At 38.2% G+C, this 22,178-nt stretch overlaps 1 protein-coding gene across 4 annotated transcripts in view; it reads right to left on the bottom strand.

Annotated features, from left to right (window-relative positions):
* TULP1 (TUB like protein 1) overlaps nucleotides 1-17,802 on the bottom strand; it is a 45,636-nt gene extending 27,834 nt beyond the window's left edge. For 2 of the 4 annotated variants that reach the window (XM_087929659.1, XM_087929658.1), the window contains exons 1-5: nucleotides 17,354-17,802; nucleotides 13,794-13,833; nucleotides 7,592-7,706; nucleotides 5,243-5,395; nucleotides 2,201-2,353 (exon numbers count right to left, since the gene is read on the bottom strand). In XM_087929659.1, the coding sequence (XP_087785785.1) occupies nucleotides 2,201-2,353; nucleotides 5,243-5,395; nucleotides 7,592-7,706; nucleotides 13,794-13,833; nucleotides 17,354-17,400 (508 nt within the window). In that variant the 5' untranslated portion in view covers nucleotides 17,401-17,802. Of the gene's footprint in view, nucleotides 1-2,200; nucleotides 2,354-5,242; nucleotides 5,396-7,591; nucleotides 7,727-11,196; nucleotides 11,349-13,793; nucleotides 13,834-17,353 lie in introns of those variants that run through there. The other 2 variants (XM_087929660.1, XM_087929661.1) reach the window with 2 other exon arrangements.
* Between the last annotated feature and the right edge of the window lie 4,376 nt (nucleotides 17,803-22,178).

The following is a 22,178-nucleotide window of genomic DNA, read 5'->3' as shown; positions in this document are numbered from 1 at the left end:
AATGAGTGCTGTGGCCATAAAGCAAATCCATTTTACCCAATGGGTTTTGTTTGTTTTTTATCAGAAATTGGGAGTAAAGGCTAGAAATTGGCACAAAAAGGCAAAAATTGTGGTCATGTGACTTCACAATACCGCAAATGACTGTAAAGATGAGCTGGTTGACAGGTTCTGAAAACCTGTCATGGGGCCATGGGAATGCAGTTGTCATAACTTCAAAATTGGATGATAAGTAGCTTTTGGGGGATTTGTTATAACTTTAGTTGCTAGTTGCTTGTACAGATATATTTTTGTTTGTTTCCATTTGTTCAGTCCTACTCTTTATCATGTACATCTTTCATTTCAAGCTGCAATTTCCATTTGTTCGTCCTCCTTACCCAAACAACAAAGTAGTTTTTCAGACAGCAAATGGTCTATCACCAGTACTTTGCATGAAAGATCTGAGCAATATTGCTGTATAATCAAGTATAATTACAGTCATTAGTATGTATCAGGAAGAATAATAAACATTAAACAATATTTAATTGAAGTCCTCTTCTATTATTAAAGTTCTATGACATATGTGGTGCTGAAGACTATGACTCGTGCCCTTGTCATCTTTCAGAAGTCTACAACTTGCTTCATGTGAAGTAACTCAGAAACTGTGCTGGCAGAGAGTGTGTCTATCTGCCTGCTTGCTGAGCTGAGTTAATCCTGCATGGGCTGTATTGATCAGCAGTAGCTTTCTGAGGCTATACAGATGGGGCCTTCGTTTCATTCAATCAATCAGAACAGAGCTGGAAGGGACCTTGGAGGTCTTCTAGTCTAGCCCCCAACTCAAGCAGGAGACCCTACAAAATTTGAGACAAGTGGCTATCCAGTCTCTTCTTAAAAACCTTAGTGATGAAGCACCCACAACTTCTGGAGGCAAGCTGTTCCACTGGTTAATTATCCTCACTGTTAGGAAATTTCTCCTTAATTCCAGGTTGCTTCTTTCCTTGATTAGTTTCCATCCATTGTTCCTTTTCTTGCCTTCTGGTGTTTTGAAAAATAAGTTGGCAGCCCTTCAAATACTGGAATACTGTTATCATGTCATCCCTCGTCCTTCTTTTCTCTAGACTAGCCATACCCAGTTCCTCCATTCCAGATCTTTATTCTTCATTCATTCCAGACCTTCTTGTCCAAGTTCAGTCTGCTCACCTTGCACAGCCCAGCATGGAAAGAATGCCATTTGGTGCCCACCCTGAAGGAAATTAGAAGACTGGGACTCAGGCAGCCGCGCTACGGTTTCAAAAGTAGTCGCCTTCTTTTGAGCAGCTTTCAAGAAATGTATTTCCTCCCCAAGGGCATCCAAGCTGAAAGGTCTTTGTAAGTTTAGCAATAGATTTTGTGAACAGTATTATTCATTGTATTTATTAATCTCTTTTAATTTCATTTTTACATGCTGTAATTTTATATACCGTAAGCCAATGGAGTCATGAGGGGTAGGTTGCATAGAATACAAATATAGCAATAGCTTTTAAGCTTATATATTGCCCCACTTTACAACACTGTCTGGGCAATAATGTTTGCATATTGCCTCCAACTGTTTGGCTCCTCATTTTACCGACCTCTGAAGGATGGAAGGCTGAGTCAACTTTGAGGATCGAACTCCAGGTTGTGGGCAGCGTTAGCTTGCAACATGGCATTCTAACCATTGCATGCCCAGGGCTCCTAATATGCTAAATAAATAAACATTTAGGTGAAGGGAGAGTGGAAGTTACGCTTTTAACTATAGAGGGGGAAAGCAATTGCTTGTTTTACATCTTCTCGGTGTTTGCTGTTATGAATGTCTTCCCATCTTGTGTGGAATCTCAGGCCTATTCGTGACATTAGATTTGCGGAGGTCTTCCCATATCATAGATTTTTTCCACTCTTTTTGTCTAACTAAACTTGCAGAGTAGTCGCTCAAAAATGAATTCCACAATAGTTTTTTTTTTTAAATTTTTAAACAGTTTTAAAAACATGCCCATTGAAAAGTCCATACATCCAAAGCACTAGAAAACAGAAACAAACTTTTCATTCTGGCTATATCCATACTATAGGTAGCAGCTTATGGGTATAGTTTCCCAAAGATTTTTGGTGAATAGTTTTAGTCTGAAAACTATAGAAATCTCATGGAGATGAAACCACATCTAAGCCAACTTGTCTATAGCCTATAAATGATACTGAAATTCAAGCTTACCTTTACTTTTGGCCTTCCTCACTTTACTTTTGTCCAATGAAGTAGCTCTGATGAGCTTTTTTTTAGGCATTTTTGGTGGCTCTTCACTTTCAGAATCCTTCTCTTCCTCCCACTCCTCCTCTTCCTCCTCCTCATCTTCATCATCAGAATCCTCTAAAAGTTTGAATTAGTAGAGATCAACTGACAGAAAATAAAAAAGGCAGAAGTTTCTAAGCAATTAAAAGGGGAAAACCAAAGTATTGTATACAGATAGATTCTGTTAGTTGTAGAGCTAAACACTGTTCCTGTTCTGTTTTGGCAGTAGCTATTGTTATAGTGATGAAGGATTTGTTCACAGGTCACTGCAATTTCACAATTACATTTATCTCATTTGTTACCTCTAGACGAGTTGGGCAGCACATAATCAATCAATTAAAGAAATAAATAAAATTTGCATGTGATACTTTCACTCCACATGCGCTACTGAATAGATTTGAGACAGAGATGTGCATAAGGTGTGGTGCAAAACACACAGGATGATGGCCACAATCTTGTGATCAATGCTCAGCCTGTTTTTTTTTATGTTCTTCGCTTGGAAGGATCACATTTTTATATGTGATTACATTGTCCTGGGTGCCATTTTGATTTTTTTTGACCATATGACGCAGGTGCCCATGAGTGGAGAAATGCTATACTTTCAGGATTTTGCAATTTCATCAGGTTGGAGATTAAATTAATATTTTTAATTTTTTTTTAAATTCAATCATGATGTTGGAAAAGTGCAGTTTTCATATATGTGTTGAGTTGTTTTATTCAAAAGTTAAATCTACAGGCAGATTTTATATATATATATATATATATATATATATATATATATATATATATATATATATATATATATATATGTGGATCTTTGGTTGTTCGGGTTTTCTCCCGCGTAAGATTCGAAGTATCTAGGCAACGTTTCGATGAAGTCTCATTCATCATTTTCAGGCTTCTGTCTCCGGCTCTGTGCTTCTCAGAGTAATGGAGATTGCAGCTGCTTCCTCCTTTTAACTGCCAGTGGGGTGGGACTTGATTGGGTGGGGGCTTGGCTGTGTTCTGATTGGGTGGGGTGTGTTCTCATTGGTAGGGGGTTTGGCTGTGTTCTGATTGGCTGGGGGTTAGCCGTGTTCTGATTGGTTGGAGGCGTGTTCTGTTCAGGTGGGGGCTTGGTTGTGCTCAGGTTAGTCTTAGTTGCTGGGGGATTTGAGCTGGTGAGCTGTGATCTTGCTGTTTGGCTTCTAGTTTGTGGTCGTGCTGCATCTTCATAGTGGGTGTCGGTTTGCTTCATGTATGGCTCGGAGGGGTTTGAAGTGGGTAGTGATGCAGCTGCAGTGCAGCTTCTGGTCCATGGTCGTGTCTCATCTTCTGAGTGGGTGGGAGTCTGTTTTCTACATGGAAGTGTGGTGGTGGCATCTTGTGTGGCTCTCATGGGTGTGGGTCTGGTGTCCTTCTTCATGTTAGGTACTCGTCTGTTCATGAGGCGGGTTTCCAAATGGCTGGAAGGCGGGAGGTGTCATCTCGTTTGTTCATGCTGTGTGGGCGTTTTCTATCTCTATGGCTTCTCTGATTATTCTGCTGTTGAAGTGTTCGGTTTTGGCGATAGTTCTGGTATTTTTAAAATCAATTTCATGTCCTGTGGCTTTGAGGTGTTGGACCAGGGAAGAGGTCGTTTCTTCTTTTTGATTGAGTTCTTATGTTCTTCAATGCGTGCACTTATTCTTCTGTTAGTTTGTCCAATGTATGTGGTAGGGCAGGCAGTGCAGGGATTTCGTATACTCCTTGGTTTTCTAATTCGATTTTGTCTTTGGGGTTTCTTAGGATGGTGGATATTTTTCTGTTTGTGCAGAATGCTGTTTTGATGTTGTGTTTTTGGAGGATCTTGCTAATTTTGTCTGTAGTGCCTTTTATATATGGGAGGAGGGCTTTGCCGTTTTCTTGTTCTCTGTCTTGGATTTTGGTTGGGGTTTCTTTTTGGATTAGGTGGGTAATCTTCTTTCTTTGGAATCCATTGGCTGTAAGTACGTTGGTGAGAGTGTGTAGTTCGGTTTTTTGGTGTTGTTCATCGGCTAAGCATTTTGTTCTGGAGATGAGTGTCTTGGCTACGGAATTGATCTGTGCTGGGTGGTGGTGTGAGAGTGCATGTAGATAGCGGTTTGTATGTGTTTTCTTCTGGTAGATGGTGTGTCCTAGGGAGCCATTGGATCTTTTGTATACCAAGACATCTAGGAAAGGAAGTTGATTGTTGGCTTCTGTTTCCATGGTGAATTGTATTTTGGGGTGTAGGCTGTTGAGGTGTGTGAGGAAGTTGTTCAGTAACATCACTCTGAAAAGCAAGAGCCAAAGACAGAGGCCTGATGATGATGAATGAGACTTCATCGAAACGTTGCCTAGATACTTGAATCTTACGGGGAGAAAACCGAACAACCAAAGATCCACATATATATATATATATATATATATATATATATATATATATATATATATATATATATATATATATATATATCTTAAGTTTTTGTGGGTACTTACATGTATGGCATTCGGCTTTGTTGGGTATTTTCCCACGTCATTGTAGTTGTGCTTTTAAAGTTGTAGCAACATTTCAGCAGAATCTCATCTGCCATCATCAGGCTTCTGAATAGTGTTCATCTGTGAACACAATACAGAAGCCTGATGATGGCAGATGAGATTCTGCAAAACGCTACAACTTTAAAAGCACAACTACAATGACGTGGGAAAATACCCGAACAAAGCCGAAAGCCATATATATATATTGCCTGTACACCAATGGTTTTCAAGGTTGCCTATACAACAGCAACTTGAAAATATGTGATATTCAACTCCCAGAATGATGTCCACTCCCACTGATGTCCCATTTTCCATGCTCCACCTCCCTGCTGGCTGTGGAATTCTGGGAGTTGAAGTCCATACATCTTAAAGTTGCCCGTGTTAAGAAACACTGTTCTACAGAAAAGACCTTACTTGTAACATAAGAGGCAGGAGCTAGTGGTACCTTACCATGTTTCTTTTTTGGTGTCTTGCTTACGCTGGAATGAGAAGAAGAGGTTTCCTTCTCTTTTCTGGGATCCTTAATTAATCTGGCATACGTGACTTTCTCATCCTGTTCTCGTGGCTTCTCCTTTTTAGTTTTTTTAATGTTTCTGACAACAGCTTAGGAAGAGACACCAGAGTCAAGACAGGTATTTGAGAAATGAAGGATGGAGGTATAATATACAGGTATAATACTGACAATGGGATGAATGGAATGGCTGTGGAAAAGCAGCAAATACCTTTTGAAGAAAGAAAGTCCAGTTTCCTCCTGAAAAAACACCTTTGAGATAACCATGATCTGGATGACTGGGAATCTTTACAGACTTTTAGCTATGCAATTTGGAATGAACACCCTTTGAATGGTGTGAGAATAGGAATGGATTTTCAGAGAAAAATTGCAGACTGCAGGAACCAGGAGCACTACTCAGGTGACCCTGAGGACACAGATAAACCCCCAGGTGCTTCAAGGACCTTCTAAGGATGCAAATGACCAGCTGTCTGCATTCTCCACCAGCTGTCCATTCCCCACCATTCTGTCAGAGCTGAAGAAGCTTCTTGGATGAGAAGCAAAATGTCTTCAAAAGAAAAAACAAAGTCTAGTTGCCTCCTGAAAAAGCACCTTTGGGACAGCAAATACCTTGACTTTTGGGATCAAATTGGGTTGGTTCTATGTTTTGCTTGTCCTGTGTTGTTCATTGAGCCAAAAATATGATGATGCCCCTGTTGCTACAGGATACTTTGAGTGTGCCCTGGCTAAGGTGTATTTGCTGAATGAATTTGACTACAAGATGGTATCTGCATTCTACGGTCTTAGGAACTGATCACTGTAAAGATCACTCTTGATGGGGAAACAGCGTTTTCTAACACATTCAGGAGATATACCCACAAAAGTAGGAGATCCAAAATACCATACTAGCCTCGGACGGCCTTTTCAGTCAAGATTTACCCATTGAGAAGACTTCTTCCTCTTTTGGGCACCAATTACCTCTAGTCTTAGCATTTTACTGGTAAAACTAGAAACGTCTGTTCTGGAGACAGTGTAAAATCATGGGTGTGGGGAAAAGTTTAGCCCCTCTTACACTTTAAATGGCGTCTTCCTTACTCTACTGGGATTCAGTTGGAACCTAATTCTGACATAGAATATATGACATAGTAGGGGACATGCATAAGTGCACGAACGTGCCTACCGTCCCTGTCCTATTGTTTCTTTTATATATTTTTTTATTTTTCTTATATGTATCCATGTATTCATAACTATGTTTTTACTTATACCTATTATCTTGTAAGCAATTGACATAAAAATAAATAAAATAAATAAACATGTGGATTTTCTTTTCTGCTATTGTCCCATCTTTTCTTTTAGATGAGACAGTGGCAAATAATTGGCTGAAAGTCCCCTCTTTTCACCTACAAAATTTAAACTATCTTTGCCCTAAATCCTGAGCTTTCTTGAGTATGAATTGATTTTATTTCTCTTCTGTGTTCCATTTCATATTATAATATGACATACTAAGAACGAAATAATTTAAACAACCAACAACTGTATATTTGTAAAGTTGCTATAATGTCTATTCCAATGATGATATAATTGCACAAAGATGTACGGAAGTTCTTGTTCTGGTTATTTTTACTTCTTTTTCCTTTATATACTAAACTTACATGCAGATTTTTTTCCCCCAGCAGATACAAACAGGTGTTTATTGCTCTTCACAACAAATACATGCATTAGCTCATCAAATGAAATACCTTATGGAGAATCAACATGGTATACTGGCTGTAGCTTTGGATTAGAGCATAGGAGACAAATGTTCAAGTCCACCATCAGCCACAGAGGAGCCATTACGGTGAGGAAGGATTATGATGAATATTACCTTGAGCTTCTCGAGGAAAGGTAGCATATAAATCTAGCATGTGTAGCAGGGGTGGGATTCAACCGGTGTTACTACCGGTTCGGTCAGAGTGCATTTTGCTTAGCAGTTTGAAAGCACGCAAATGCAAGTAGGTGAAAAGGTACCACTTTGGTGGGAAAACAATATAGACATGAAAGGAGCCCTTTTGGGTATCCCCTGGGCAACGGTTATGTCACCGGCTAATTCTTTCAACTCAGAAGCACCTGGGTAGATGCTTCTGACACAAATGTAGTAGTAGTAGTTCTGGTCACCCTTCCCCCACATACTTCTTGCCAGCATGATGACCTGAAAGCCCAGTGATTCTATACCCATCTCTACCAAATAAGAAGATAACAGCACGGAGTCCTTTTCATGGACCAATAGCTATATTTCTGGTATGGCAATGAAGTTTTGCTCTTCTCCTTACTGGTATCTGAAGCGTTGTTGGCTTCTTCTGCAGAGCTTGATTTTTCTTGCTTTTTCACTCTGGATTTTTTAGGCTTTGCCTCCAATGTAGTGTCTTTCAATTTCTTCCTCAGCTTCTGCTCCAGCAGATGGGCAGCTGCAGGTAGAAACAGGTTTCAAAAAGTAACGGAGATGCAGTATCTTAATGATAAAATGGTCTCATGTTGAATTATGTAATTTCACAACATGATAACTATCCTATATAAAGAATACCATCAGTGTCCTCCTACAAATCAAGTACTTCTATTTAATAAACCTCTGCCCTCCAATTGTTTAGTATTGACCACAGGAAAGAAGTTCTGATGGCAGTCGTGGACATTTTATTGGAAATCTCTACAGAATTTTTTTTTAATTGCTTAATAATGCTCAAAAAGAAAATGCAGCCTTTTACAGTATTATTATATGTGGGATGGACCTCTGTAATTTGCTATGGATATCGGAAGTTCTCCCTCTGGAATCTCTGCTTCAAAGCATCTGATGTAGAGTATAGAGGAACGCAAAGAAACTCTAAGAAACAGTATTCAAAGTAAAGGTTCAGAAACCAGGGATTGGGGTAGTGTGGGGTCAAAGGTCCACATAAAGCAGGGGTGTCAAACTCAAGGCCTGTGGGCTGGATCCAGCCCACAGGGTGCTTAGTTCTGGCCCATGGAAACAGCGAAGGACCGGCCCGCGGTGCCTCCGCCAGTGAAAATGGAGCTGTGGTCCTCCCGAGCTCCATTTTTGCTGGCAGTGGGTTGCAGGAGGCTGTTGCAGCTGAAAATGGAGCTCGGAGCCTATTTTTGTTGGCAGAACACTCGGTCACTACAGGCACCCCCAACATGAGTGAAGTTGTGCTGGGCTGACCATGCCCACCCTGGTCCCCGAGGTCAAAAACAATCCTGACGTGGCCCTCGGTGAAATCGAGTTTGACATGCCTGATCTAGAGAATGGTAGGGGATTAGGACATCAGCCAACAGATCATTGACAATTGAGCTGACCTTGGTACATTAGGATACATAAAATAGCTCTCTCTCCTTCCTTCCTTCCTTCCTTCCTTCCTTCCTTCCTTCCTTCCTTCCTTCCTTCCTTCCATCCATCAAAAGTTAAACATCTGAAAAGATTGTATAAATCTTGCCTTGTAGTGACAGTTTTCCTCCAGTTACCTATGTATCCCAACTTTTCTGCTTTCAAGGTATTTATCTAGCCTTTAATATTAATAAATGCCTAAGTATAATTATATTGGTCACAAAAAGCAAAATGAATGTTAAATTTATCCCGAGAACAGAATTTATAAATGGCTGATTTACGGAATCTGAACTGTAGTTTTTGAGCTGCGCTGATGAGAACATATATAGTGGCATGTGCTGAATGCTTGTGCATTTGTTACTATGTGTCCGTTTGTGTCACACAAATGCAACCCATACTGGTTGCCTGAAAAAAGAAGGGAGATGTGAGGGGTGGCTCTGAATCAAAACCTAAGAATAAACCAGTCTTTTATGACCGCACAGTGTGAAAAGATACCATAACTCAGGCCTACTTACAAGTGCAAAATACCAGGAGGAGAAGTAAATGAATAATTTCAGAGAGGTTTGCAGTCATGGGCATATTACAAAATAAACAAAGCAGCCAATACATAAAACCAATATACTACTGCCAATCCCACAAGTTAAAAGTCCAGGGTTGAAGCTTCTAAAATTATGAGTTGGCGAAAAAGATTTTTTAAAAATATAGTTACTGGTTTTTCAAAACATAATCACATTATCATGGTTTTCTTCCTAACCAACAAGTTTAGAAATTTAAAGAGGAAAAAAAAAGAGGAAGGAAAGGAGAGGATGGGAAGCAACAGCAAATAAAAATAAGAAGAAAGATAATTCAAGCAATGCTAATAATAATTACTTTCAACTCAAGTTAAAAGTTTTTAAAATTTAAATGATCGAATAATGTGTTATAACCCCAAATGATATTGGGTTTCATTCATTTTCAATTAAAAAACAAAAAGAAAATGTGATGACAATAGGGCTGTGACTAGCTGCAGCAATTAAATCAATTAAGGCTTCAGGCACCTCTTTGCTGCCATCTAGTGGTCATCCAGATATTGGATAGCTGAGCTACACCTAATGAAACCATCCTCTTATGAACAGTGATGAATAAGACAGAGCCAACTCCACCCATCTTTAATGAGCCTTCAATTATTTTGGGCTGCACAATGGCTAGTCCTACTTTGATGGCTAATGAAACCTATGGAGAAACTGTCTTATTCAGTTTCATAGTAAGTCATAATAAGTAATATGAGTTATATTTAGTCTCAGCTGGAATTTTGCCATAAACTAATGAATATGTATCATTCCTCGGATATATTGTGCAAAATACATGTATGTAATGATATGGTACTGTATACAGCAATTTGCCAGGTAGTTTTGTGTGAAAATCTTAAGATTACACAATGTACTGTAGTTACCTGCTCTATTTCTCCATTACTTCTGCTAAGAATTGCTACTTATTGGGTAGATTTGCCTCATATTCTTAAACTTCAGTACATTAAAATGGATTTGATTCATATAGGATCTCAGCCATTGTGCTAATATGGTCTGTGAACCAAGACATCATATTAACTCATAATGTGGTTTCTTTTGTTGGTTGGTTTGGGCATAATTTATTATGTGATCTCAACAGTTGTGCTTGATAACCTGACTTCCATAAAGTTGTATAACAGAAAGGTAGTTTTGTGGAAACTCAGTATGTATCCTTGAAATAAAATCCAGCACAGAAGAATCCATACATGAATCAGTGTCTGTTTCAGATTATAGATTACAGATTAAAAGAGTTGGAAAGGACCTTGTAAGTCATCTAGTGAGTCCAATCCTCCACCCAAGCAGATCCTACGCCATTTCTGACAGATGGCAGTACAGTCTCTTCCGGAAAGCTTCCAGTGATGAAGCTCCCACAACTTCTGAAGGCAACTTCTGTTCCATTGGTTGATTGCTCTCACTGTCAGAAACTGTCTCCTTATTTCCAGGTTGAATCATTCCTTGTCTGGCCTTCGGGTGCTTTAGATTTAGAAAACAGTTTGATCCCTTCCTCTCTGTGGTAGCCCCTCAAATATTGGAACACTGCTATCATGTCTCCCCTTTCGATAAGAAGCTCAATGTCTCAGTCCAAGTATTGGAAGCCAAGGCAAAATTAGTTGAAGAGACTGTATTTGTAAATTATCTCCACTACCTCAGCACGCTGAAATAAAGATCTGAAACGTGGCACAGAAAAGTAGGAATGATTTGTCCCAGATATGGCAAAAATACTTTGCAATTATTTGATGGACAACTTTTATTAAGGATCATTAAATAGCACCAACGAGGACTGAGATGATATCTTTGACATGTAAGCAGGATAACACCTTTTCTTCATTGTCAGGGGACGTAAGCATTTGATATACAGTACAGTAATAAAGTTTGTAACATTTTTCTAGGCAATGTTTATTACAACAGCGAGAAATCTGACTTTGCTTTAAGCTGCAGTTTTGTGCATCTTTTGTGAGATCTAGAGAGTACTTATATGAAAATAAGGTGGTAAGAAATCTTAACTTATTGCTACCATTTTCAACACCATCATGCTTGCCTGAATTTAACTGGCAGTGTTCAGACAACATAATCTCATTATTAGAGTCACTGATTTAAAAACAAATGAAGACAATAAAATTCCATTCCATAACCAAAGTTTAAAGACAGCGTTGATCTTTAAAACAACTTACCAGTCAGAGTTCCAATTGATAGCAAAGAAAGAAAGAAAAAGGAAGTTGTTTGTTAAGTTGGTCAAGTAATATCACTAGCAGGGAGACAGAACATTGCAACTCAGCCTAAATATTAGAGAAAACACAACGCCTTCATTTGCTTATGTCATGGCAAGACCAGGTGTTATTTCTCTCCAATTGCAGTGAGATCCTTTTCAACAAGCCAGTACAAATTTGGGAATATTCCTCAGCTTTTTTATTGCTTTGTAGCTACAATATTGGAACTGTCAGATATAAGAAGACTTAAGCAGTGAAAGTTATTGATTCCTATGTGTTTGTTTGTTTATGAAATAGTGATGTGTTCAAAAAAGAATTCACACGAGGAAACAAATTGTTTTAAATATGACTGCAGAGTTTGCAAAGTTATGCTGTGATGTGAGACACAACTCCTGAAACATTATTTCTTCATGAAAGTGGCTATGGAAGGACTCCAGGTACAGCAACCCATTATTATGTCTGTTGTGAGAAGAGAATGTGCATTTCTTTATAGGACAAGGTTAAAGCAGTTACATCACTTTTGCTTTCAAATGATGGGGCTACTCAACTTGAGTATTTGCAAACAATAGAAAAGCAAGACTATTAGATAAGGACAGGTTTACAAGGTCCTCGATAAATAAGAAAGCATGCAAGTAATGTTGTGTTATGTAGTTGCATATCTAATTTGTGGGTTTTCCAAGCCATTATATGCAATTTTAAAATTAAGGTGGGAAAGCACCTTTTTTGGCTGGATTTGGATATTTTGGAGATATGGGGTGCTGCAGTTCTACCAGACTTGATACAGGATTTCAATTTTTTGGAGGTTGGGAAGGTTATTGGGTAAAACCGTTCAATGAAGATTGCTGGCTGCTTGTCTTTATTCAGAGGGAAGAAGGAAAGGTTGCACCACTATGTCTTGTGGTTTGCTGCTGAATTAAGAATGTTGCTGGTATGATTTATGGAGAAACCAAAAATGGGCTTGGATAAGATGGTGAGAATTGGGGAATTGTTCACCTATTGTTAATTGCTTATCTCTAGTTTATGTCTGTCTCTCTCCATCTCTCTCTGTCTCCCTCCCCCCCCCCCCAACATACAGGTTCTTTTCAAATACAAGGAAGCAGAAATAATTACCATGCTCACCCACTATTAAATGACATAACAAGGTGTGGAGGGAGAAGACACCACTTTCCACCCATATACCTTTCTTTATTACACAATGGTAATGGCATAAGGCTCAGCATATGTATGATCAGATATGAATACACACATTTATTCACTCACTCACACACACAGAGTTGGTTGATCTGAACCACTGGCTGCATTTATTAAACAGTATCAAAGACTGTTTATGATTATACTGGACATAATACAGGAGTTCAGATAAATGTGGGAGATTAGGACTCTGTTTCACTGAAAGATGGAGAGAGGATTTGGTACTAATGGATTGTATAATTTTAAAAATAGGGAATAACTATTGCATCACAAACCTAGAATCTGAAACACCACAGACTTTGATGACACAAGCTTTATGGTTTCAAGGTCAAAATCTCTATCCCACCTTCATCTTCTTTTTGTAGCATCTTACCTTTTGAAGAGATGTGAAGCTTTCAAAAGTTTACATTGATTGTGGGTCATTGCAGGGTTGTTGCTCCATTATGTGTTAAAGGGGATTGTGAGACTATACAAGATGCTCTCAAACACCACAACACAATTCCTCTGAGATTGAGGTCACTCAGAAAGACTTCACAGAGGAAGCAGATGGATCAAGATTACCTTACAGTCAATCCCATTAGTCATAAACTATAATTAATTGTGACTGATCAAATGCAGGTCATGCGGTTGAGAAACATGCTTGAAAAATGGTGCTAGTGCAGAGTCTGCAAATAAGGAGTTGGTGATGTGAATGATGCCTACAATCTTCTTTTATGAAATTAATTTGTTCACATTAGCAATCTCAACCTTATGTCTATGCAGGGAGACAGAAGGTAGCTTATCTAATTAAGGCTAGATGTTGCAATAATGTGGGATGATAAACAGGGATTAACTGTGGGGATGGTGCCCACCTAGGCATAAAGAAATATGTGTGTACATGAGAAGGACAGTGATCTCAGCATAAAGCTGTGAATTATGGAACAAACCTTATGCAAGTGCCTGTTGAAGGAAGGGTGGGATTGAAATGCAAAAAATAACGACCAGGATAGTTATTGGCCATTTCAACACTAATGAGGTACCAAGGTATCCAGTCACTGTGATGATTGAACGACATTTTAAGACATGATAATTCATAGGTGTGAAAATTAACATTTAAATCTCAGGAGCCACACAATGTGTAAGCAGAGAAATTCAAAACAGTGTACAGTCATATTGATATGTGAGGAATATGTGAACAATCAAACTAAAGGTTGGATAAGAAGATGTCTCTTACCTGTTTATTAAGTTTCTGAGGTGCAGATTCCTCATTTGCACTAATGAAGGGGGAATAAAGAAAACACCATGAGCAATTGGGAAGGTCTATGTTAATCTGGAAGCTGAAATGTTTATGGAACGAAAGTGTTTATGGCTCGCACCCTCCATGAAATAGAAGTCAATTTGATTCCTATAGTTGATGTATATATATATATATAACATGAAGATTAAAGGTGAAACCTAAATGTGCCAGCAGATGGCATTGCAGACATTAGTAATGCAGTACACATACTGCTCATGCATTCATGCAAAGGGACATTTTGTTGCTAGAAGGTAAAACTATAGACCAGGGGTCTTCAAACTTGACAGCTTTAAGACTTGTGGACTTCAACTCCCAGAATTCCTCCTCCAGTCATGTTAGCTCAGGAATTCTGGGAGTTGAAGCCCACAAGTCTTAAAGTTGTCAAGTTTGGAGACCCTTGCTATAGACTATAGGCAATCATATGGAATCAATCATTCCTCGTTTTGTTACATTTGTACCATACTTCTTAGTTCTTCTCTCCTTCTATGACACTGATTCCAATCCATGTTCTTCATCCTTGATGTAAGGTGTGCCAGAATGAATAAGTTGATGCTGGACACTGATATTTCCTCCCTCTTTAAATGTTGGACTGAACCTTCCATGTCTGATCAACTCTAGCTAGCATTATTTTTATACAAGACACCCGAAGTATTGTATATTGCTGATAACCTTACACCATTTGGATGCGATACCTGAAACATTCCTTTCATCCAGACAGACTTTTTCTGGATTGCAAATGACTGGTGCTCTTTGTTGCCATCTGTTGGCCATGCAGATCTATACAGATCACTCTTACCTAGTCTGTTCTTCCTTAGAAGCCTTGATCGGTATACTATAACAATAAGAAATATTTTTGGTGGGGTAAAAACCTCTTGGCTATCTTATTCCAACTTTGCAATCTTCTACCCAAGAGACAAGTTGATCCCTTCACTTGTCAGTATTAGTTACTTTCCAAACAAACTATGACTTAATGCAATGTGTAAGCCCAGAAATTGTCTTGGATCCAGGCTTTGTGTTTTATTTTTTAAAGTTAGTTTCCCTAAATACAATTAAGACTGTACTACTTTATTCAAGGATACTATACAAGGACTAATGGATTTGAATAACCTGATGGCAGTTTTGGAATGAATATTTGGGGCGGGGAGAAACCTACCAATAAAAGGAATTTCACTGTTGAGCTGATAACCCAGAAACACGTGGGATCTTCTTTCCTGAATTTATGCAGGCAAAGAGTGGGTAGTCAGCCCTCTGCCAGGGATATGTGTCCAACTCTCTGATTTGATTTTATGTTTAGTAACTGATCCTGGCAGTCTCTTTGTGGATTATCTTACATTGCTGCTCTATGAAAAGATAATTTAAATAATATTTAAGTTGCCCTGAATGGTTCTTTTGCAGCAGAAGGACAGGATATAAACAAGCCGTTGCAACTCATCGATGGCCAATCCTATCGAAGAATCATAGTCACAACAGGAGCCAGATAGCAGAAGAATGGCTTATATCATTACATTGTAGAAGAAAGGAAATGGCCTTGAAGGTGAGGAGGAAGAGCTGCTATTAAGGCAATGGGACTTCAACTCAGGCCAAGAAAGTAAGGTGAGAAAACATCTTAGACAATCCCCTCCCTAGTTCACACAAAGATAAAGGTGTGGGGCGGGGGGTGGGGGGGGGGAGGAAAAGCCACCAGACTTAGTTGTTACAATAAAATTACTTTTGACCTATATAACTCCGGTTTCTTAGCCTGGACTGTCTTATATGGCATCCTCATATATAAAAGATATTTATGAGAATGCCATGTTAAGTAGTGGTCAGTATATGTATATTCAAGACCCAAAATTACAATAATTAGAACTCAGGACATCTTGTTTACTGCAACAAATATTAGAAAAGCTATAGTTTTCTAGGTGGTAAAACCTATGTCAACACAGTTTTCTCTAGCATTTATGAAATGCATTTGAATGGTCCAGAGAAATTTGCATCCAATAGAAACTTACAATAATATCAAACTGGCAAGAGTAATTCCATATTGCAAATAGGTGCAAACTGAGAGACACTAATCTGGTGAATTCAGAATAGAGATGGGGATCCAACAAGTAATCTCATAGCCAGGGAGGGATTTCTTCTGTTTTAATCAAGCCTTTTTAAACTTGGTACCCCTGAGGTATATTAATATACAATTCCCATCCCTGTCTGTCAGCAAAAAATGATAAGACTGATATTCAAAACATTTTGAAGCATGGATCATGGGCCTAACACAAAGTGAAACCTGCCTCTTTACAATAGGCCAAACTATCTTAGTTTGCCATGGCTGGAGTAAACCAGTAGCTTTAAAACTGTGTACATATCAATCTGGCCTGAAGTTGTTGTTTTTTCTCTCCCTTGAGTATATGGAAGTTTAATTACAAGATAAGTGAAGTGATCTTTAAGTACTGACAAATGCATGCCATTCTAACCCCTCTTTGGCTCCCTGTAGCTCACGACATCCAAGGATCTAATTTAAAACAAATCAAGTTCTCATTTTTTAAAATAGGAGCAAAACAGCACAAGACAGCCAAATCTTCTCAGATAATTTAATTTTTCTTAACAATGTATTTATTTAAGTGCTGACAACATTGAATGAAATTGTACCACCATTGATCTTTGCTGTTGTCAATGGAAGATAAAAGTAGAGAAATCCTTCAGTCGGTCAAGCTGCTTGTTTAGGAAATAGTTCTGAGGTAAGGTTGTTTAAATGATTGATGTGAGAGAGCGAACTTTCAGCTTAGAGACTGGAAAACTAAACTAATCTTTCACTCATTTCTCTCACTTAACTCCCTTTGCTTATTTTGTACTAGAAGAACCAAGATATTGGAGTCAAGATATTATTTGTTGCAAATATGATATAATTGATAATGTTGAAAATCACTTTCATAGTCCCAAATGTTCTTTTTCAAGAGGCAACTGGACTGGTTTTTCTTGGAAGACATTTTGCTTCTCATCCAAGAGCTGAAGTTCACTTGGATGAGAAGTGAAATGTCTTCAAGAAAAACCCCAGACTGAGAATCTCCATAAACATTTTCATAAATGCACCTTAAGAGCTTCCTATTATTTTAATCACGAGAAAGGACATGTTGAGAAGGACTTCAGATCCAGGAAGCATCAATACTCTTTAAGACTTACTGGCCAGCTTGATTACTGCCCCCCCCACCCCCAATTGGCTCTGATTATTTACTTTCCTTCCTGAGCATACAAGCAACAATAAGACAGATTTTTCCCTTTCCTTGTCCCTTTCCTTCTAGAGGAAGGGCATAAGCAAATTTATAGTAGTCACAAAGATGAAGAAAAAATTCACCCAGAGATGGTGAGTCAATTGAAGCTGGCTTGTCTAAGTCTTACGGCATTCCAAAACTGGAAGCAGCGCTGAAAGACCTGATAACATAAGTTTTCACTTCCAATCTAGCTTGCCAATATCATGCCAAAGGTAGTTTATCCTTTCTTAAGGAGAATATACATAGACTTACCCTTCAGATGCCCACACTTCACGGAGGATGTCTGACTGAAGAGGCATTGTAAAGAATATAGAACCACTAATTCAAAGAGGAAAAGACTCCGTCTTGGAAAGAATAGCCACCTTTTTTGCAGGTGTAAGGGAAGAATGCAACTTATTCACCAGCGCCAGCATAAATAAAGTAACGTTCTGTAGGATATGGGAGTTCAATGCTTTGTATATCAAGCCAAAGACTTCACTGCCTCCATCTTGTGGGTGTTCCTTTTTTGATTTCCTTAATATCCTAGTATCACATGTTGATTAGCCTTCAGAGCCTGAATACAATTCATTGATTCAAAATGATGCAAATCATTGATTCAAAAATATTCTGAAGCAGTATAAAACATCAACCCTGGATTCTTTGGGGAACTAGAGGAGATGTTGATGGCAAGATAATGAAGAAAAGGAACTGGAAAGCTAGGGAGATTATGTTTATTCCTTCAAATTACCTAATAGGATTTCAGGGGCTGATAGACTGGCACTAGGTGGATGGGACATCTGTCGCTGCAATTTATTTAAATAGGGCCAAGAGAAGATTATTGTAGCTTTGTAAGCTTGCCTGTAGTATGCCTGTCAAATAATGCAATAAGGCAAGTGGTTCTTTTTTTTTTGAAAAAGTTTTTATTTTTTTAAGACAAACATATACAAACAAAACATAAAAACATAAAAACCATCTTCCACCTTATATACATACACTGTGTCAGTTGGTTACAAATCTTTTGTGCTGTCCTTTTGTAGTCATTTCTCAATTTATATAAATTTCCACATTGTCAAGCTAACATATGCTTATATGCTTATCAATTATTAATCATCCATGACCAAACTATTTATTCTATCACTTTATATGAGATATTTCAAATTTTATTTTAAAATTTATGTTATATTTTCATCCAATGGTTATATATGTCTATATTTTATTTTATATCTATGTTAAACCTATTACAAAATCAACAAATCTATTTATATTACCATGTCTTTTTGTTCAACCATTGATAAAACAAATCCCATATCATATAAAACTGTTTATCTTCTTGTTCTCTAATTTCAAATGTCAATTTACTCATTTCAGCACAGTCCATAATTTTCTTAATAACTTCCTCCTGCATAGGTATTTTATTGTTTTTCCAATTCTTAGCAAACACAATTCTAGCTGCTGTTAAAACATTTAAAATCAAATACTTCAATTCTTTATTGTATATTTCCAGTATAATCCCCAATAAAAAAAATCTCTGGGTTAAAGTCTATGTGTTGTTTTATCATTTTTTTCCAACCACGTGTGGATTTTAGTCCAATATCTTTTTTCATCCGAGCATGTGCATCACATATGGTAATATGATCAGATATATAATATCTGATGACACTTCCAACATTTATCCGATTTATTCTTAAACATTCTCGCAATTCTTGTTGGGGGAAGATGCCACCTGTAAAACATCTTATACAAATTTTCTTTATATGCAGTTGACATTGTCATGTTATAATTTTGAGACCACAATTTTTACCACTTTTCTAAATCAATCCCATATCCAAAATTTTTCCCCCAAGCAATCATCGTTTCTTTAAGTGGCACTTTTGTGCAACTATCCACATTAACATTGCACTTAGAATATTTTTTTCCACTAAAATCTCACTGGCTTTGAATCGTGGTGGCATTGATAGTTCCATAAAATCTAACTCCAATTTTATAGTATTCACTTGGAACAAAAAAAAGCTGTTATCTGGTTTAGAGATTCTTAATTCCCTCGTAATTAGTAATTATCACAATACATGAGATCCACACTCAGTATATAAATAAGATTGCAAGGGTCACTGCTTATTCAAAGAAGAGCTGCTTTGCTCACCAGATAACCTATATAAAATACCATGATAGATTGGAAAAACTGGTTCTGTACTCCAAAAATCTGGGTTCTCTTTGGATGAAGTTAAGAGTTTAATAAACTGTCATCTGGACTTTTGCAGCCCACATCCAATAAATCTATTTTTCTGTCTCTGATTCCCTTTCTTTTAATTTGCCAGCTTCATCTCTTCTCCAGCTGTGTTTGAAATAAAAACAGGCTATGAAGCATTTCTGAATAAACAATGCTCTGATCTGGTCAACAGATATGATATAATATATCGCAGACCCCATCAGCTGAAGAACTCTTACTGGTGGAGTCTAGGAAGGAAGCTTTCTCTGACGTTGCTCCTACCCTGTGGAATACATCTTTACCCAGAAATTAGGCAGGCCTCCACTTATGAAAAGAAGTCAAAAATGGCTTTGCAGTACTTCATAAAGAGCCCAGGGGAGAACACTGCCATAGGGCTGGTTAGTCCCCTGAAAGCCCTCCCTTCACTTTTTAAAACTAATTTTAACAGTGTTTGATCATTTTTGCCTCCTTTTAATATTTTTAAATTTTATATACTGCTTTTATATTTTAACATGTTCTTGTACATGTCCCTCTCTGAGGGAGATAGGTGGTTCAAATATATGAAAATAAAGTAAGTCAACAATCCATTGTTCGGATGAGATGTTTTCCCATGATCCTCGTGAATGGAGCGTATAACTTCATCCTTTGTGTTGTGTGGCGGCAGAATAACCTGAGGCAAACACGGAGCGAACTTCAGCTTTTACTTTATTGTAACAATAAAGGGTTGCTGCGGCTGCCGCGCTAATAAGGCAGCCAGCTGGCGGACAACAGCTGATGCCGTTTGACACCTCCCTTTTATAGCCGGCTGTCAAACGGCATCAGCCAATAGGAACAGTCAGTGTTCCCGCTGGAAACACGGACCGGAGTGAAGACTTCAGCTCAGTCTTTTCCGAACGCCACACTTTATATGAAAGTTCGGCTGCAAATTCTCTTTCTCAAGAGAAGCCCTGCTTGTGAACAGAGACGATGTGAATTGTGCAATTGCATGAATTACTTATCATTTTGATTTTACTTCTAGATCATGGTCAAAGAAGAATGTTGCAGTAATTCTACAAAAGAGATGGATAACGATTGGCAGGTTGGAGGCTTCATATGACACGTGAAATTGGAAGTGGGACCCCGACAATAGGACAAATTGGGTTAAAAGTAGCTCTAGTCAGGGCAAAAATGACCAATTCAATTCAGTTCATTTCAATGAATATACAAATATTATTGATCTCCATGTATTCAATCAATCAATCGGAACAGAGCTGCAAGGCATCTTGGAGATCTTCTAGTCCAGGGCTTCCCAACCTGGGGTGCGAGACACTATTCCAGGGGGTACGAGAAAAGTCCAGGTAAATAATAGGATATTGGCTATATGTTGGCATTTTTATTTATTATTTATTTCAGGGGGTGCGAGGTTCGAGTGAAATTTCTATAGGGGTGCGAGGCGAAAAAAAGGTTGGGAACCACTGTTCTAGTCTAACCACCAGCTCAAGCAGGAGACCCTATACCATTTCAGACAGGTGGCTGTCAAGCTTTATCTTAAAAACTTCCACTGATGAAGCCCCTACAACTTTTGAAGACAAGCTGTTCCGCTGGTTAATTGTTCTAGCTGTTAGGAAGTTTCTCCTTAATTCCAGGTTGCTTCTGCTCTTGATTAGTTTCCATCCATTGTTTCTTGTCTTCTGGTGCTTTGGAAAATAATTCCGGTTCTAGCCTTTAGAAAGTGATTTTGATTTTATGCCTCTGTTTATACACCCATTTTATTAGCTTGTTGATGTCGCTAAGCTGGAGGATTTGTTTTCCTTCTATTTCCTTATCTAAGTGATTTATGGAGACATTGAAGAGTGTGGGCCTAAGACAGAATCTTGTGATACCCCGCTGCTTACTTCCCTCTGTGCAGATGTAGAACCATTAAAGATGACCCACTGAGTATGGTTTGTCCGCCAGTTATAACTCCACCTGGTGGTGGTGCTGTCTCTCCCTCATTTTTCTAGCTTGCCAAGAAGTAGGCTGTGGTCCACTGTTGAATGCCTTGCTGAAGTCTAAGTATACTGTGCCCACTGCATTATGCCGGTCTACTAATTTAATCATTTTGTCAAAGAATGAAATAAGATTGGTTTGGCATGATCTGTTTTTAACACACCCATGTTGGCTTTTAGTTATAATTTTATTTCTATATATTCACAGATCTGTTTTTTTATTATCCTTTCCAGTATCTTTCCAGGTATTGATGTTAGGCTGATTGGTCTGGGTCTGTTTCCCATCACCTTTATTTTTCAAGATGGGAACCGTATCAGCTCTTTTCCAATCCTCGGGTATTTCCCTGGTGCTCCCTGGTGGATTTCTTTGAATGGGTGAACAACAGTGCAGAAAATATGAGCAAGCATCCACCATCAATGGACACTATAAGAAGTAAAGATAAGAGGAAATCAGAAAATATTGTAAAAGAGAATGAAAAGTTTGAAATACGGCAGGATATAAATTCTGAATCATCTTCACAGTATATCAGAATCAATGAGCTATGTTATAAGACAATCATTTTCCAAAAGTCAATAAAAATAAAATTGCAAGCTGCTTTTGTCCTTCTCTCTGTGAAAGCCAACACTTTCTGCCTCAGACAATGTTGATTTTAACAACTGGCGCAAGAAATACTGGTCTAGAATGGTTATCTCCACTACTGACCACAAGAGGGCACTATATGGTTTAGGCCTAGACAAATTAACACCTACAGCTGTTCAAAATGACAAGAAAGGAAGATGCTGTGAATTATTGCTGGAGACAGTTCTCCCTATTCACAGCATTCTGCAATAGATCAGATTTTAGTGGATCTGCACTACTATTACTATTAATCTTCTCGTCGCTCCTTATCACCCATCCCCTCTCACTTGTGACTGTATGACTGTA

This window comes from Pseudonaja textilis, chromosome 3, assembly GCF_049901715.1.
Source record: "Pseudonaja textilis isolate UNSWEBS1 chromosome 3, rPseTex1.2, whole genome shotgun sequence".
NCBI classification, from domain to species: Eukaryota; Metazoa; Chordata; class Lepidosauria; order Squamata; family Elapidae; genus Pseudonaja; species Pseudonaja textilis.
The sequence above is the reverse complement of the archived record's forward strand: the minus strand, read 5'-3'. Positions and strand labels throughout refer to the sequence as shown.